The sequence below is a fragment of the Kryptolebias marmoratus genome, linkage group LG5, assembly GCF_001649575.2.
Source record: "Kryptolebias marmoratus isolate JLee-2015 linkage group LG5, ASM164957v2, whole genome shotgun sequence".
Classification (NCBI taxonomy): domain Eukaryota; kingdom Metazoa; phylum Chordata; class Actinopteri; order Cyprinodontiformes; family Rivulidae; genus Kryptolebias; species Kryptolebias marmoratus.
The window spans coordinates 518,547-535,610 of record NC_051434.1 but is presented as its reverse complement, the minus strand read 5'-3'; the positions used below and the strand labels follow the sequence as shown (position 1 = coordinate 535,610).

Sequence of the window (17,064 nt, the reverse complement as noted above, 5' to 3'; positions counted from 1 at the left end):
TGTTAGATGATGTTAGATGATGTTGGATGATGTTGGATGACGTTGGATGGATGTTGGATGATGTTGGATGATGTTAGATGATGTTGGATGATGTTGGATGGATGTTGGATGATGTTGGATGATGTTGGATTATGTTGGATGATGTTGGATGCACCTCAGATCTGATCTTGTGTCTGTTTCAGGGAAATCGTGAGAACGCAGGAGGTCCAGGAATGAAGGGATCTCAGGTAGGACTGTTGATCCTCAGGAGACAACAATTAAACTGGTTGATATTTGGGAAACTTTGACCAAAATCTGATGGAAATTTGTCAGATTTTGAAAACTGATTAAACTTTGTTCTTTCTAAGCCATCAGAGGACGACTCGTCTTTAAACTCTGAATTCTCTGACACGGTTTGATTTTTTCTAAAGGATCATTTTCATCAGCTTCATCTAACTAGGCTCATTTATCTCCAGGGACTTCCAGGAAGACCAGGTTTTCCAGGCTCTCCAGGCCTGCCGGTGAGTACCAGAACTTGAGATCCAAACGAGATCAAATACAAATAAACTTATTAAAAGAATTGTAGGCAACTTGATTCTGAATTAGACCAGAAGGAGTTAAGGTTGGCAATAAACAATCATGTGTGGAGCCTCAGGTCAACAGATTCTCAGAACCTGGACCCTGAAACACAGGCAGCAGCTGGAAACTTTATTTATTTATTTTGCAGGGAATTCCTGGAAATGAAGGACCAGTCGGACGGCCGGGACTTCCAGGATGCAACGGGACCAAAGTACAGATAATTCCAAGTTTACTTAATTTCAGACTTATTTCTAAACTTTGTAATTCTTGAAACGCAGCAGTGAAACGGAGATATCTAACCAAACCTCTGACCAACTGCTGGAGCTTCTTCTTGAGTCCAGCTTCTCTGCCTGCGTAACTAACTCACTGAGGAACTTTTTTTTAGTTTCAGAATCTTAAAAATTAGCCACTAACTCAACAGACCGATGGTTTTAGACACACCCAGACAAGATGGACCTGGGACCAGGTTGGCCAGGAGTCCACATGGACTGTGTTGTTTGCAGACAACATCTGTAGTGAGGGTAGGGAGCAGGTGGCAGAGTCTGGAGAGAAGATGAGTTGAAGACAGGATCCATGTGTGTGAATGAGAGGGAGACATGTGGAGCAGAGGAGCAGAGAAGAGTAGAGGTTCTGACGGTGGATGAGTTCCTGAAGGTGAATGAGTTCCTGCGGTCGACCATCCAAAGCGACAATCAGGTGAAGAAGAGACGGCAGCAGGGTGGAGTGGATGGAGACGAGTGTCTGACAGAAGGACAGCTGCAGGAGAGAAAGGCAGGTTTACAGGATGCTAGCGAGATCTGCTGAGATGTTTAGTTTGGAGACAAGAAAAAGACAGGATGTCCTTCACAAAATCATGACATCAAGTGTGCGTTGGAGATATACCTGTGTGTCATCTGCATATGCTTCTACAAAGGTTCCTGTGAAAGTGAGTCATTCACCCTGAGGTTGTCTTCAGATCTGATTTCTGAGGTCTTTTAGTGAGTGACCTTCACTCGCTGCCAAACGTTCAGTTTCCTGATCCAAAGACAGTAACGTGCACTGACCGTTGTCTTCTAGGGTGATGTTGGTTTTCCAGGCTTCCCTGGGGTTCAAGGACCACCTGGCCAACGAGTAAGTCCCTCCCTGTTGGATCCATGCGAGCTAAAATGGACCTAGCTGTTTGTGAGCCTGAATCTAACGCCGTCTGTGTGTTTTAGGGCAGTGAGGGGCCACGGGGGGAGAAGGTGAGTCTCACTGGACACCTGGAAGAAATACTGGACCTCACCTGCTGTGGTTTGTTGTGTTCTAAAGGTTTCTGATTCTCGTTGGATTTCAGGGAGACTTGTTGTTCTACCCCGTTCAACAGGAGATAAAAGGAGCAACAGGACCACAAGGGCCAGATGGAGACACGGTGACACATTTTATTTTCCACAGCAGATGAAATATTTCTCTCTGTTATCTGAAACCATGTTGGAAAACAGTCCCAGCTGTTTAAAGCTGTATGCACGTCACAGAATGGGCCTTCATGGTTCCCATCGTGTAAAACGTTGTTTATCGTTTTCTCTAGTTGAGTGGTTGGGTGGTCTTTGTTTCAGGGTCAAAGTGGAGATCCTGGAGACACAGGCCAACCAGGACCACCAGGACCTCCTGGACTTATTGTGTGTTTAAAGTTTTAACTTTGTTTATATCATTCCAACCTTTTTCAGTAATCAGAGACTCAGTCAGCTGACTTCTGCTGCTCTTTCCTGCCAGGGACGATCAGGGGTGCCAGGGATCCAAGGAGAAAAGGTCGCTGTGATGACAGGCTGAACATGAACCGTTTGTTTTTATACAAGAAACTTTAATTAAAAAAACAACTCTTTATATATAAAAATATATAGAAATATCAAGTTTTCCAAATTAGGTTCTGTTGTTGTAAATAAAACAGATCTGTAAAACCAAAGGTCACTAGCCCTGCAGGTCGATGGAGAAGCACAGATCAGACAGAGTCCTCTGATTGGCTGCTTGAATGGTACCAAGGCCTTTGTGCTCTGTAACCACCATGAAAGGGATTTTGTAAACATGTTATTTAGAATCAGTCTAGAATCATACTAAATTTGCCCCAGAGGTTTGAAGGGCTGATCCTTCTCTTGATCGTGGGATTTTAGTCTGCTATCACTCTTTTATTGTTTCAGGGTCAAGAAGGTCCCAGTCCAACCAGCCCTGGTCCACAAGGACAAAAGGTGAGCTAACTAACGGTACTCTAAGCTCTGATGTGGGTGAACATTAAGGATGTGTGTCTCTTCTGTAACACATCATCATCTTCTTCATCCAAACCATCAGCTGTGTTTGATTCTTAGGGTGACCGTGGACCTCCAGGGATCCCTGGAAAGAAAGGCATCAAACTGTATGCTGAAGGACCCAAAGAACTGAAGGTTTGGCTGTCTTTGTGTCCATGTGATCATATCTCTGTCTCACTCTGCCCCTCTTCTCAAATCTTTTTTGTCTTTCAGGGAGAACCGGGTGAAATTGGTCAGAAAGGTTGTCTTGGAGATCCTGTAAGTCAAACTGTCCACCAGAATCCCAAACTGTTTGATGTCATGTTGTCAGACTGGCTGGTTTTCATCTCCAGGGTGTCCCGGGAGAACCTGGGATTAAAGGAGAGAAGGGTGACAGAGGTGACTCTGGTTCACTGGTGAGAGATAAAAATATGAAACAACAAATCTGTAATTCTGAGGCTGATGCACGATCCCAGAAGAACCGGTCTGATGGGTTTGTTTGTGTTGTAGGGTAAACCAGGGAAGAAAGGATTACAGGGAGAGTTCGGAGAGAAGGTACCAGCAAACAATGATGATGTTAACTCTAACAACAAAGTCCTGGTGTTCTGTAGGTGTTCTGTTGGTATACCTTACCTACACCAGGACTCTGCTGTCTGCTCTGCCTTGCAATGTCTACACAAGTTTGCACGAGTCGTGTGTTGTGTTATATACAAGCTGTGACCACGCCTCTTTTAGAAATTCTTTGTCTTTATTATAAGTTGGATGGCCGAGTCGATCCGGTCTGACCGTGGAGGAACCTTCCTCTGTGTATCACCTGTTTATGACTGAACTGACAGAAAAAGACTTCTTGATTCTCAATCTGACACTCTAGAACAGTGGTTCCTAAAGTCGGGGTCAGGACCCTAATGGAGATCACAAAACACCAATTTGGGAGTCGTCAGAGTAAATCACATTAACTTTAAATGCACAGTGGACCCTGAAGATGCTGTACCTTCACTGAACATGAGCAAACCAACACAGACTGGTACAGAGAGGCACTTATAACCGAATTGTTTGGACGTGTTTCTCCAGGGACAGCCTGGGGATCCTGGGTACCTCGGTCCTGCTGGTATCGTTGGTATTTTGGTGAGAACTGTATTTTGGTTCAGGAAGTATTACTGCAGAGGTGCAGCTTCACTTTGTCAGGTTTTATTGTTTGTTAATATTTTTATTTTTCATCATTCAGGGAGAAAAAGGCAGTCGAGGCCTTCCAGGTCCTCCAGGAGAGGTGAGTGTTTTACCGATGATGGTTACCAGTACCACCAAAATAAAAGCTGCATTGATTAACAAAACAAAAGCCAGACGTTAATTGGTTTGAAGCACTGCAGCAACAATCGCAGGTTAAAACTGAACACTGTCTTTGTTGGTGGCAGGGCTAATATATGTGCTCAATTTTCAAAATAAAAAAGATTCTTTCATTTTCAACAAGGTGGTTCTCATCAACATCTTTCTGAAAGGCCAGCGTGGTGTCCCGGGCCCCGCTGGACTCCCAGGAGTCCCTGGAGATCAAGGTACTCAGTTGTTTCTGTTTGGTTTGTTTTAGGGCTCTTTGAATTGATTTAGCTTCATCCAACATCAACTTCATAGCTTGTTGGGGAGTTTAAATGTTGTCCATCTATTGCATGTGTCTGTGTGTCAACCTGATTCAAGATGGCCTCCACAGCCAGTCCATTTCACAGATATTGAGCTAAAACTTGGTGTGGTAGTAGCTGAGAGTCATCCCAAACAGATAAGATATGAAGATGTTTCCACCACTGTTTTCAGGCTCGTTTCTATTCTGATGGGTTCTGCCACACGTTCCTCTTCATGCTGCATTTAAGAACAAACAGAAACTGGATTTCCTAACGTGAAACACAGAGTTTACCTTGAGTTTCACAGTTTAGATCAGGTGAAAAGGGTTGGTCATCCGGTAAAAACGATAATCTTGCAATAAGTTGCTCTTTTCTGAAATTAAGTGACCTACTCAGCTGTTTGTTGAGACCAGCTAAGGTAAAAGGAAACGATGCTAAATTCCAAGGTGCAGTGAATGAAGAATGAAGGTGAAGAAAACACGGTAACATGTCTTAAATATAAAAATACCAAAATCTCCTGCCATCTGTTTCAGGAATAATTGGTTTTCCAGGCCTGAAGGGTGAACAAGGTAAACACCTCTGACTTTGTCTCTAACTAAATCTACAGTAGGTCAGTCAAAGATCGATACAAATACCATCTTTTTTAAAGAAATGTATCTTATCTCTGCCTGTTTGTTATCTCTGTATTAAAGAGGGTCTCAGTTCTGAGGCCCAGACCCACAGGAGTCCTGAAGGTTCAGGCTGTCTCGTTGTGTTTATGACATTTTAATGACCAAATAAAGCAGATTTGTGGCTTTTTTAATGGAACTTTAAATTTTTACAGTGATTTGGCCTTATCCCTCAAAAACCTCACATGGCCCTGAGATAGCCTCCTGAAATGTGACTAAAAATGAATATTCTGTGAAGCTGAGTGATTTTTGTTCCTCCAGGTGTGGCTCTCGATGGCCCACCTGGTTCCCAAGGAACACCTGGTTCTTCTGGTCCCAGAGGAGATCCAGGAGAGCCTGGACCCTCGATCACAGGGCCTCCAGGACGGACGGGGGTTCCAGGTGTTCGTGGAGCCGAAGGAGAGCCTGGAGAACCAGGAATACCAAGTAATATTCTTGAGTTTAATCAAGCTTTACGTTCTTTTAACCCTCAGAAACAGCTGTTTTATTGGAAACTTTTCAAATATCTGTCAATAAAAAAACTAATTTCCACTTCCAACATCTTAAAATCTGCCTGATTTATTTGTTTCTTCAGACTTTGTGGTGGTAGGAACTGGTCTTCCAGGAGCTAAAGGTTTACAAGGTTTGACAGGACCTCCTGGGCTGAAAGGGGAGATTGGTCCGAAGGGTGAGTGACAGAAAACCAGGGGGCGCTGTGATACCACAGCCAGATAACAAATATCTGACTGATAAATTATTAATTTAACTACAGATTCAGCAACCTTCCACTACATGATGCACTCCTGACATCATTCCTTTAACTTTGGTCTAAATGAACTGAAATCCTGAAAGATTTACCACATTTCGTTTGATGATTTTAAGAACAGAGGACCTAAACCACTGAGAAGCCAATTAGAGATCTGCTTTAATGCAACAGGAAATAGACATCCGTCCATTTTTACCTGCTTTTCTGTGCAGGGTCACAGGAAGCTGGTGCCTTTCATTGGGCGAGAGGCGGGGCTACACCTGGACAGGTCATGTTTGTCCTTATTGATGGATTGTTGTTGTTTTTTAAGGTGACAAAGGAGAGATGTGTTCAGTCTGCAGTTTAGTTTCTGGCCTGCCTGGACCTCCAGGTGACCCAGGGGAGCCAGGTGACAGTGGCATGCCTGGTAAGAAGCACGTCACACCTGTTTTTTATTGAGACGGCTGAGTTTTACTGACAGAAACTGCAACTTTTTCAGTTTGTGACATCTCAAAGGTTGTAACCACCGTGGAAAAGTCTCATTTTCAGGACATTCTGAAGGATCTAAACCTCTCCTGTCCTTTACCTGGCTTCTAGGTGCAGCTGGGATTAAAGGAACCATTGGGGACAAAGGTCTCAAAGGTGTCGTAGGACCGCCTGGTCCACCGGTGAGTTCCCCTCAGCTCATTGTTCCTTTGAGGTCAGCAGTTCTGTGGCTGCTTTAGATCATAATTAAACAAAGGATTCAAAGATTGACCGTTGAATGTTTGATTTGGACAATCATGACATGGTTTATAAGGTTTGGAGTCTTTTATTGTGGTTTTCTCCCTTTGAGAGCAGCACCAGTCATTAGTGATCTCCACAGCGTTCAGAAGACGTGGTTTTCACACTATTTATCTATAAACTAAAATAACTAGACTTTACAAAATGCATTCAGACAAACTGTTCTTACTTCCACAAACTTTCCTCTTCTTCTCCAGTCAGCCTCTCTGCCGTCAGACTGATGGTTTGCTGATGCAAAGTGCACACACCCAAACTCTCATTGACTTCCATCCTTAGTCATATTTACAGATACTGAGCAAAGATTTGGTGTGGTAGTAGCTGAGAGTTCAAACTTTGGCCTGCCAGGAGGCGGGTGATATGCATTCCTTCATGGATTGCTGTTTTTTTTGTTAACTTTGCTTTTTTAGCTCTTTGAATTTTAGCAGCTGGGTTATAAATGTTTTTGTCACTGACGATAAAAACCAAACCAAGAATATCGAGCAACATTTCTGTTTTTGAATTGCTGCACCACTGTTTGTCCTCAGGGTCGCTTTGGTCGTCCTGGCCTTGAGGGATCCCCGGGACCTGCAGGTGAGCCAGGAATCATGAGGATGGTGGGGCAGAAGGGTGAGGACGGGGACAAAGGGGAGCCTGGACTTCAAGGACTTGAAGGGACGGATGGGTTCTCAGGAGAACCAGGACGTAAAGGTGTTCAGGGACAGAAAGGAAACCCAGTGAGTTGTTTATGAATTGTTTGGTAGGGACTTGGTAGGAGTGGATTGTTGTACAGTCGCAGCATATATTTTTAGAACAATGAGAAAGAGTCAAACTAACTGATCTCTTGGCCCTCAGATAGAGATGTGTTTCCATGACAACACACCATCCAGTTTATTAAGTTCAGGTAACAGATGAGACTATTAGAGGATGTGTTCTTCTTCCAGGGTCCTCCGGGGCCAAAAGGTGAGAGTGGCTCACTTGGTGAAACTGGTCCCAGGGGCCTGACAGGGCAGATGGGACCTACGGGACAATTTGGGATCGGAGCTCCAGGGCCTCAAGGACCTAAAGGAGACATTGGATTTTTGGGAGAGCCAGGAGAACCTGGAAAACAAGGTGGGGCCATTCTGGAGTGGTCTGAACTGGAACTAGGCCTCAGAGTTAAGGCTAATGCTTAGTCTGTATGTTTCAGGTGAAAAAGGTGCTCCAGGAGAAAGTATAAGTTTTCCAGGTGATCCAGGCCAGAAAGGAGAGAAAGGTTTATTTGGATACCCAGGACCTGAAGGTAAGACCATTACCCACCAGTCCAGTGTGCTTGAGTTTGGTTCTTACCCCTGATATGGCTAATGCTGCTACAGTTACCAAGGAAATGTTCTGTGTTGTCTGGTCTCAGGTGTGACCGGACCTGCAGGTCTTCAGGGACTGGGGGGACCAAAGGGAGAAAAAGGACTTGATGGATTATCTATCCCGGGTTTCCCTGGCATTATGGGCTTAAAGGGTGAGTTTAGGAACAGCCGTGATGAATAGTAGCAGTTCACACAACAGCGGGCTGCAAACCTTAACAAATGTATGTTCTGGCATCAGGAAACAAGGGTTCTAAAGGAAAACCAGGTTTTCCCAGTTTTGGCATCAAGGGTCGAGAGGGGCCATCTGGCCCCCCAGGAACAGTTGGCCTGAAGGTAGAGTAAATCAGAAACTCTTCAACATAAAACCTTCTGTAAAATATTTCTGTTTTTAAACGATGATTCAGAGCTTTAAGTAAGCATTAATGTGATGAAGGCCTTAGAGAGACGTGACTCTCCTCCCACAACTCATTTTTGTTTTTAAGAGCAAAGTCAGTGTTGTTTGGTGGTTTAACACTTGTTCTCCTGTTCGCTGTGTTCAAAGGGGAACAGGGGTGTTGGTGTAAGAGGCAACCAGGGTCAGCCAGGTCCTCAAGGAGAAGATGGCTTTGTCGGACCGCAGGGACAACCTGGACCTCCAGGATCACAGGGAGTTCCTGGACTGAGAGGACAAGTGGGTCTTCCAGGGCCCAAAGGTAAGCAGGAACATACCTGGTTCCCCTTGTCGTCTGTATCTGAAACTGTTTCTGATGGGTCGCTCAGAAAGTTGAAATAAGTATCCTACTCATGAGGTCTGTGGTCCTGGTCTCAGCTGGCCCGGGCTCAAGGTTTTTCCTGTCCACCTTGTTTTTGGTCATGTTTGTACTCCTCGTCTTTCAGCCACAGCAGATCATCTGCCTCCATCTCTCCCTCTACCAGCTTCCACTTCTGTCCCAGCAGCCCTGCAGATCCTCCTGCACTACATCCATCAACCTTCTCTGAACTTTTATTCCTCTTCTCTCTAGAGCTCCCCTCCTCCTCCCCAGGCTCTCTTCCACCTGCTCCCTACTCTCACTGTAGACAAAGTCCACAGGGACTCCTGCTTGAATCATCGTCTAACATTTGTTCTATCGTTGTTTTACCTGGACATTCACCTGTTCTAGTTGTCTCTCTTTGATGAGGAGATGATAAAAGGCCCTTTAGGAAGTCACAGTGTGTACTCTGGAATGTAAATATATTCTCACCTCCAGCATATAATCAACAGACAGAGTTCAGATTTCATTTGGTGGACAGATTTTCAGCAACACAAACTGTTTTTGTTCAGAGTCATGGGCCTAAGTTTTTAATTTAACTTGACATCATCATTACTGGACATGTCTTATGTGAAAGGGACAAAAACAACAAAGGGCTCCAATTAAAACCTTCTGATTTAGCAGTAGTCCTAAAGAACCAAACATCCAAGGCTAGATTGAAGTCCATGATTTGGTTTTCTTTCTTGACTTACATGATGATTTTCTGATGACACAGTCTGAGACCTGAACCTGGTCTAGGACCAGAATCCTTATGGTGGACAAGCAGGTTGTCCAAGTGCAGGAGTAGAAAACAAGATAAACCAACACCCAAACTGAATTGAAGTTTGTGTTAGGTCGTCGTGGTCTGGATGGTGGTCCTGGTCCTACTGGCCTGACTGGAGTCTGTGTCCCTGGAACTCCAGGACCTCGAGGAGTGCAAGGACCAAAAGGTGTCACCGGATTCATAGGTACTACCTCTGTGACCACTTCAGAGTGGAGATTATGTCTTTATCTTCCTGAGAAAACTTCATGTCCTACATGTCTACAGGGATCAGGGGATCCAAAGGCCTGAAGGGAGATCCAGGATTTCCAGGCAAGGGACCCGTAGGGATTCAGGGACCAACAGGGAAACAAGGATTTGATGGCGCTCCAGGATCAATGGGAAATACGGGACCTAAGGGCCTGAGAGGGAACGATAGGGAGCCAGGGAGTCCAGGTAAGAAGGCGGGGCCACACACACATTCGTTAACACGACTTAACTTCTGGTAATCTACAGTCATATTTCATATTTTTATCAACCTTCGTTTGTCCTCTAAAAACTAATGACTGGTGACCATTTTATTGTATAAAATTATATCAGTAACCATAAAAACCCTATCTTTTGTATATTTTGAAAACAAACGGTCATGTGAAGACAAACAAACACCAGATCTACAGATCCTCTCACAGATGATGTCCAGATTCACCCTTTGTACGTTTCATTGTTTACTTGTCTACAATGACAACAACGTCTATTCTATTCTCTTCTTTTCTATATGAGTCTTGGTTTGTGTTTCAGGGATCAGAGGAAACATGGGTCACCCAGGACCGCCTGGGAGTCCAGGACAAGATGGAGTTAAAGGGGAAACCGGACCATCAGGACTGAAAGGTTTTATTTACCAATAAACAGATCCGGTTTTTGTGACAGGATCAGCCTGACCCTTCTCTGTAACGGTTTGTCTCTTAGGTCAGAGGGGACAGGATGGGGACAGGGGCTCTCAGGGGACCCCAGGGGATCAGGGGGACAGAGGAGAACCCGGACAGAAAGGGACTGAAGCAAACATTACAGTGTTAGGAGCACCTGGAGACCCTGGACACCAAGGTATTCTATTCTGTTCTGTTCTGTTCTATATTTGTATAGGGTTAGAATTTTTTTGTATTTCATTGTTTTATTTTGACTATTTTAATCAAAGGAGTTAGAATAAAAACTGATAAAAAGATCTGCAGGTGAAAAGCCAACTTATTTTCAGATAAAAAATTATTAGCTCCCAGTTGATTTAAGGTAATACTGTTGATTGAATTTAAAGATGTTTGTTTCCCAGCCATAAAGTGTCAGTTTGTGTCCATCTTGTATTCTTTAGGTGCTCAAGGTTCTACAGGGATCAAAGAAGAAAGGGGCGCCTCAGGGCTGCCAGGTCCAAATGGTCGACAAGGTGAATGTGGAATCCCAGGACCACAAGGTAATCCTATGACAGGAACCACCAAAGATGTTTGGTGTTTAGAGTTTCACTCAAACTTTCAGGGATCGTGTCTGTTGATCAGGACCTGTTGGAGATCCAGGTAGAGATGGAGAGAAAGGTCTTCCTGGTTTCATTGGACCTCCTGGTGATATAGGACTCCCTGGATGGCTGGGTAAGTCAACAAGCCTAAAAGGTTTTATTGTCTCGGTACGAACATCATCTGTATCTGCAGGGACTGAGAGACTCGAGGATCATGGAGAGAAACACAATCTGAGTTGTTTAAATCTTATTATATCCATTTAACATCGTTTTAAACAGATTTAAAATGGAATAAAACTTTAATTTGAGTCTCAAGCTACAGTTATAACCCAAATGAAAAGTTTAATTATTCGGAGTTTGAAACATTATTCCTTCATCTGATTTTACCTCCAGGTTATAAAGGTGTGAAAGGTTCAAAGGGGATTGGTGGAGTTCCTGGTTTAAACGGACTACCAGGACAAGATGGATATAAAGGTGATAAAGGAGAACCAAGCCAACCAGGACCAGGAGCTAAAGGTCCCCCTGGAGAGAAGGTACATGAAAGAACACAATAACTTGTTAAGACTTCATCAGGTGCAGAAATCTGCTGCATCACATTTAAACCCAACAAACAGCTAAAACCTAAAACCTGGATCTGAATACGTCCAAGGTTCCTCATGGTCATTTAGGAGGGCAGAGTAAAGAAGATGATGGAGATTATGTGTTTCATCAACCTCAGGATGGAATTGAATGAAACTCAGGAAGTAATCATTAGGTGAACATCTACAACCGTTTAACCCCTGGACCCAATCTGATTCAACATGGCTGCCACAGCTAATCAACATTAAAAAAACACTAAAAATCTATGACCCAGTCCCTTTTTACACATATTTGGCCAAAATTGTGGTAGTAGCTGAAAATGATCCCCAACACATACTGTGAGAGCTAGGCGGCGGGCGATATGCATTCCTTCAAGTAATGCAAATAAACTGAAGCCTTTTCCTGTTTTTGGTTTCCTCCACAGGGAATTTCAGGACTTCCAGGAACTCCAGGACCAAAGGGACCACCAGGACACTCTGGAAACTTTGGTCCTCAAGGATCAGATGGACCCTGTGGACCTAAAGGACCCCCAGGACCACCTGGAGGGAGAGGTCTGACACTTTAACTCCCTGGTGTCTGTGTTGTGGTTCAGAACACAAAGAACAAAAGAAAATGTTCCAAAACTGGTCTTAGATCTGTTGGTTTATCTTCACCACAGTCTGTAAAGTAAAAGAGAAGCTGCTGTTATAGAAGTTATGTCTAAATGAAGCTTTTTGTCTCATTTTAGTGTCCAAACATTTATTCTGAACTTATTAAAAGTATTAAAATTTAGTTTCCGATTATCAGAAACTTTGTTTAAAAGCTGGAATGAAATTTGACTTCAGAGATTTGTCACTCAAGCTCAATGAAAACCTGACTTGGTCCCAGGTCCTCCTGGGTATGTCGGTGAGAAGGGCTTCGATGGTCTTCCAGGGAACAACGGCCCTCCAGGATGCTCCGGACCCCCAGGTACGAGATAGCTGGGCTCTCTGTCAGGTCTTCAAAACTGTCCTCTCAGAAACCTAAAATCAGATCTTTGATTTCAGGAGCTAAAGGGCCTCCTGGAAATCCTGGTCCAACTGGTCCTAAAGGGAACCAGGGACAGGACGGGATTCCTGGACCTCCAGGAGAGAAAGGAACCATGGGAGGTAAAATGCTGAATCTGAAACTTGAAGCTTTCTGAGCACTTGGAGGAAGCAGGTGGAAGTTTTCAGAAGAGTTTTAGTTGTCAGTCAGGAGTGAAAGTAACTGAATTAAATTATTATTAATCCTTTAATGTGGGTCAATGAGTTGCTTTTATCATAGTCAAATAATGATGTGGTTAAAATGACCCTAAAACAAGTAAAATCCATCTTCATTTGAAGAATAAATAACTTCTGATTTCCACATGAATGATTTTATTTAGTTGTGACTTTTTCTATTTTCTCTGTGCAAAATACAGTTCATGACCTTTCAGGCACAACAGAATAATTATTTCCAGTTTCTTACCAGCAGTTTTACATTGTTGTTGTTTTTGACCCTAAAGGGGCGGAGCTTTTTGAAAAAGAAGGAAGTGCTCTGTCACATGACCGCAGCTAATCAGCTCAGAAAGGCCTCTTTATTTCCTGTATGCATGTTTGTGGTTTGCTGTTTGACATGTGGGGCACCTGTTCCTCACATCTCTGCAGCTTCATCACCCAGTGGTTCCCAACCCTGATCCTGCAGGAACATCCTGCATGTTTTCATTGTTTCCTGCTCTTCAGCAGGTCTTCATGTTCTGCAGAAGTCTGTTAATCACTCACTCATTCAGATCAGGTGAGTGAGATCAGAGAAACATCTAAAACCAGCAGGACCAGGGTTGGGAACCACACAGAGCAGCTAAACAACTTTTCATTTGTCAGATCTAAAATCCAAAGTATGATAATCTGTCCAGTGAATGAAACTTTGACAAAGAAAACACTTTTAAAAAGAGCATAAAGCCAATTTTAGCCTTAGAAAATGTATAAACTCTGAATGACGCTGTCAGAAAGTGGCAGTATTATATAGTTTCACCTGCCAAAGCATTTCCTTTGTTGCAGAGTGAAGCTTGTTCCCATGGCAATGGCTTGTATTTTAGGTGGTCATAATGTTTTGGCTCATCTGATGGACAGACATGCTGTGGATTCCTCTTTAGTCAAATAAATTAAGTTTCAGATTAAGGATTTCTGGTTCCTCCTCAGGATGTGGAGTCGGACCTAATGGACCAGATGGAGACAAAGGTGAACCGGGTGAGTCTTCAGGTCCGGTTTTGTTTGATGTTCAGTCCGATCTGAGGAAGAAACCAAGAAGAAACATTTCTGCTCCTCTTTTTGTCCAAACCCAGGATGTATAGGGGAGAGGGGCCCCCCTGGACCCTGTGGCCCCCCTGGGCCCTCTGGTTCTGCAGGAGACCCAGGCAGCCCCGGTACTCCTGGACCCCCTGGTCCCGCTGGGTGTCCTGGACCAGAGGGACCCTGTATCAATGGAGTGAAGGGAGACAAAGGGCTTCCTGGAGAGAAAGGACCCCAAGGTGAAAGGTCACATCAGTGTTCAGTCCGTCTCATGACCGGTTTGTTGTATTATAATCAGCTGCCGCCATGAAAGATGGGTGATCATGTAACCACCTGTGTTTGTGTGAGTTTATCTGTTTTAATCAAACACAAAAATGGATCTAACCCAGTCAGTTTTACATCCCCAACACATCCTCTGAGCATTAACAGTTTGTCTCCAACGGGACATCCAGCAGTCCATCCAGGGGTTAAATCTCTTATCTGTTGAACCTCACAGATAGTCTGAGAGAAAACATCTCACTGTCTAATGATGATGGCTTTTATGGTTGTAGAGGTTTCTTATAGGACTGTAAATGTGTCTAACATGAAGACATGTTCAAAGTTCAAGCAAAAAGACTGTGAGTCTTTGTGACAATTAGTCTCCAACAGTTGCAGCCTGGCCGGACACTGGCTTTACTGTCAGCAAAACTAAAAAGCTCTCTCAGCCCGGCCACAAGCTGTTTAACCTCCTGCCGTCTGGAAGATGGAACCATTCCTTCGTATCAAGAACCACCAGAATGTGCAACAGCTTCGTTCCTCAGACAATAAGCCTGCAGGATTCTCAGTAACACTCTCAGTATTGGATGAGAGAAAGCTTTTGCTCCATCATACATTTTATTTACATGAAATGACAAATAAACTGTTCTCTCTCCTTCTGTAGGCCCACCTGGCTATAAAGGTCCTCCTGGCCTTCCAGGTCCTGGTTATAAAGGTCATAAAGGATGTAAAGGACAACCAGGTCCCCCAGGACCAACTGGTCCTTTTGGTGACACCGGCCCACCAGGCAGTCCTGTCAGTCCCATCCACACACAAAAAACAGGAACTTTGTTTACTTCATTAAGTTTATGTTGGATGAAATCATCAGATCCTTTGGTTTCTGTTTGCAGGGTTGTTGTGGACCACCAGGCCCTCCAGGAATGAAAGGAACAAGAGGAGGAAATGGGCCCAAAGGACCGACTGGTAAGAACTCTGGTCAGATAAGCATCTCACACAGAAACACAGGGATTAACAAGATTTTCTGTTTTCTTCAAAACATCTGCATGTTGGACGCCATCAGGTTATCTAATCGTTAGAAGTGAAAACTTCCATCATCTTGACAAAGATGAACTCTTCTTTTGACCCAAATGACCAAATCAGAAAGCTGTAGAACTTCAGGAAGAAAACCTCTTCCTCTCTCTGTGGCCTTGACTAACTAAAACACTGATAATCATTTCAGTTTTGTTTGCAATCTTCTGCTTCTACATGCTCACCTCTTCTAAAACCTCCAAGACCCTAACACACCAGACCCATACTGATCTTGACTTCAGGACCAGTTTTACTGGAACTTTATCTGTTAAACAGATTTCAGTATTTACATCTGGCTTTCGGACGGAACTGAAATATTCTTCTTATGTGATTTCTTCCAGTAAACTGAATAAATATGTTGTTCACTGACTAAAGAAGCATCTCTCTCTGTCTAACATCACCTTTTATATATGAAAGCCAACAGTGGTTTGGAGCTCTTTCTGTCACTGTTTGGTTGTAACAGAGCTGCTCTCTGCGTGAACTCCAGGTATGAAGGGGGAGAAAGGACCACCAGGTTTCATCGGACCACAAGGAACTCAAGGACTACCTGGGAGACAAGGTAACACTATAAATATATCCTCTTGTTGTATTTTTGGAGCCAGAGTTTAAAACTCATACTGGAGCCAGCCACTAGGGGGCATTCGTTTTGTTTCAGGTTTAACTTCCGGTTCCAGTGCCCGTTTCTACTTATGCTACATGTTGATGCTCTGAACACACACCTGAGCTCTGTGTAACTCTGCTTACTGCCCCCTGCAGGAGAACCAGGGAGGAACATGATCACAGGTGTGAAGTTGGAACCTGGACACCCAGGGGAAAAAGGGGACATGGGGGACATGGGAGAAAGAGGCCTCCCAGGGCCCACAGGACAAACTGGAGATCAGGGTTAGTCATGAAATAAGATATATAAAAGATATAAATGATATTTTTATTAATCAGAGGAAATCTGTGTTTCCTGGCTCCAGGTGTGAATGGCGACGCTGGGCAGAAAGGTCAGACAGGAAATAAAGGAAGTAATGGGCTGAGAGGAGAAACAGGAAACAAAGGATCAACTGGTCCAAAGGGTATGAAACTATCTCCTCCCATCTGATTTTATTTGACTGCATTAAGACAAGATGTATGTGAGACAGATGCAGTCAGTTTCTCTGGTTTTATTAGTTGTTGTTTGTTGAGTTAAATCTGTTAAAACGGCCACTGTTGGTCTAAAAGCAGCAGCTTGACTTCAGTCTGCAGGACGACTCTTCCTGAACCAACTCTGTGTTCTCAGGTCAGGCAGGAGAGCGAGGTTACAAAGGAGCTAAAGGCAACAGTGGTGAACCAGGTAAAAGGCCCGTCCCACCGGTTAAAAATGGCTTCCTGTTTACCAGACACAGCCAGAGCCGCACCGTTCCAAAATGTCCGAATGGATCCTCCTTCATTTTCAGCGGATATTCTCTGCTGTTCATCAACGGCTACAGCCGAGCTCACGGACAGGACCTGGGTAAGGCTTCACCTCGACTTTCTACTGTTACCTAGTGGACCTGAGCTAACACAGACATGGTTAAAACTCAGTGATTTTACAGGTATTCAGCTCAAATTTGGTGCGGTAGTAGCTTAAAGTGATCCCCAATACATACCCTGATTGTGTGAGATCTGGTGATATTACATATGAAGGCAAATGATGTTATTTTAAAGATTTGACCAAAAAGGCCAAAACACCATATATAATCTTTTATTCTTTAAACTAAGATCATCTTTCAAGATAAAAGTAGTTTAACAAAGTTTATCTGAACACAAGCTTAGAAACACCAGAGTGAGGTATAAATCTGATTATGGAAATGTTATCATGTTGTCAAACATCGAGAACCAAGATGTCCCCAATGTGGAGGTCTCCATTTCTTCACAAAACAAGATGGTAGTGGTAGGAACCTAGGAACGTCAGTGGTAGGAACCTCAGTGGTAGTAACCTAGGAACCTTTGTGGTAGGAACAGCAG

General features: G+C 43.8%; 1 protein-coding gene across 2 annotated transcripts in view; it reads left to right on the top strand.

Annotated features, from left to right (window-relative positions):
- Positions 1–17,064, top strand: part of col4a3 (collagen, type IV, alpha 3) — a 39,595-nt gene that overhangs the window by 17,763 nt on the left and 4,768 nt on the right. The window contains exons 4-49 of one of the 2 annotated variants that reach the window (XM_025002065.2): positions 183–227; positions 456–500; positions 707–769; positions 1,615–1,668; positions 1,755–1,781; positions 1,874–1,948; positions 2,133–2,195; positions 2,290–2,325; positions 2,712–2,759; positions 2,877–2,951; positions 3,030–3,074; positions 3,149–3,211; positions 3,306–3,350; positions 3,867–3,920; positions 4,021–4,062; positions 4,264–4,345; positions 4,939–4,974; positions 5,335–5,499; positions 5,648–5,740; positions 6,129–6,224; positions 6,395–6,465; positions 7,105–7,293; positions 7,501–7,669; positions 7,746–7,838; positions 7,947–8,051; positions 8,138–8,232; positions 8,441–8,591; positions 9,521–9,634; positions 9,715–9,882; positions 10,081–10,137; positions 10,225–10,314; positions 10,393–10,527; positions 10,787–10,885; positions 10,968–11,057; positions 11,318–11,457; positions 11,928–12,054; positions 12,371–12,451; positions 12,529–12,630; positions 13,681–13,728; positions 13,824–14,009; positions 14,690–14,820; positions 14,916–14,988; positions 15,581–15,652; positions 15,850–15,975; positions 16,056–16,154; positions 16,358–16,570. In XM_025002065.2, the coding sequence (XP_024857833.1) occupies positions 183–227; positions 456–500; positions 707–769; positions 1,615–1,668; positions 1,755–1,781; positions 1,874–1,948; positions 2,133–2,195; positions 2,290–2,325; positions 2,712–2,759; positions 2,877–2,951; positions 3,030–3,074; positions 3,149–3,211; positions 3,306–3,350; positions 3,867–3,920; positions 4,021–4,062; positions 4,264–4,345; positions 4,939–4,974; positions 5,335–5,499; positions 5,648–5,740; positions 6,129–6,224; positions 6,395–6,465; positions 7,105–7,293; positions 7,501–7,669; positions 7,746–7,838; positions 7,947–8,051; positions 8,138–8,232; positions 8,441–8,591; positions 9,521–9,634; positions 9,715–9,882; positions 10,081–10,137; positions 10,225–10,314; positions 10,393–10,527; positions 10,787–10,885; positions 10,968–11,057; positions 11,318–11,457; positions 11,928–12,054; positions 12,371–12,451; positions 12,529–12,630; positions 13,681–13,728; positions 13,824–14,009; positions 14,690–14,820; positions 14,916–14,988; positions 15,581–15,652; positions 15,850–15,975; positions 16,056–16,154; positions 16,358–16,570 (4,276 nt within the window). The remainder of the gene's footprint in view (positions 1–182; positions 228–455; positions 501–706; positions 770–1,614; positions 1,669–1,754; positions 1,782–1,873; positions 1,949–2,132; positions 2,196–2,289; positions 2,326–2,711; positions 2,760–2,876; positions 2,952–3,029; positions 3,075–3,148; positions 3,212–3,305; positions 3,351–3,866; positions 3,921–4,020; positions 4,063–4,263; positions 4,346–4,938; positions 4,975–5,334; positions 5,500–5,647; positions 5,741–6,128; positions 6,225–6,394; positions 6,466–7,104; positions 7,294–7,500; positions 7,670–7,745; positions 7,839–7,946; positions 8,052–8,137; positions 8,233–8,440; positions 8,592–9,520; positions 9,635–9,714; positions 9,883–10,080; positions 10,138–10,224; positions 10,315–10,392; positions 10,528–10,786; positions 10,886–10,967; positions 11,058–11,317; positions 11,458–11,927; positions 12,055–12,370; positions 12,452–12,528; positions 12,631–13,680; positions 13,729–13,823; positions 14,010–14,689; positions 14,821–14,915; positions 14,989–15,580; positions 15,653–15,849; positions 15,976–16,055; positions 16,155–16,357; positions 16,571–17,064) is intronic. The other variant, XM_025002066.2, reaches the window with a different exon arrangement.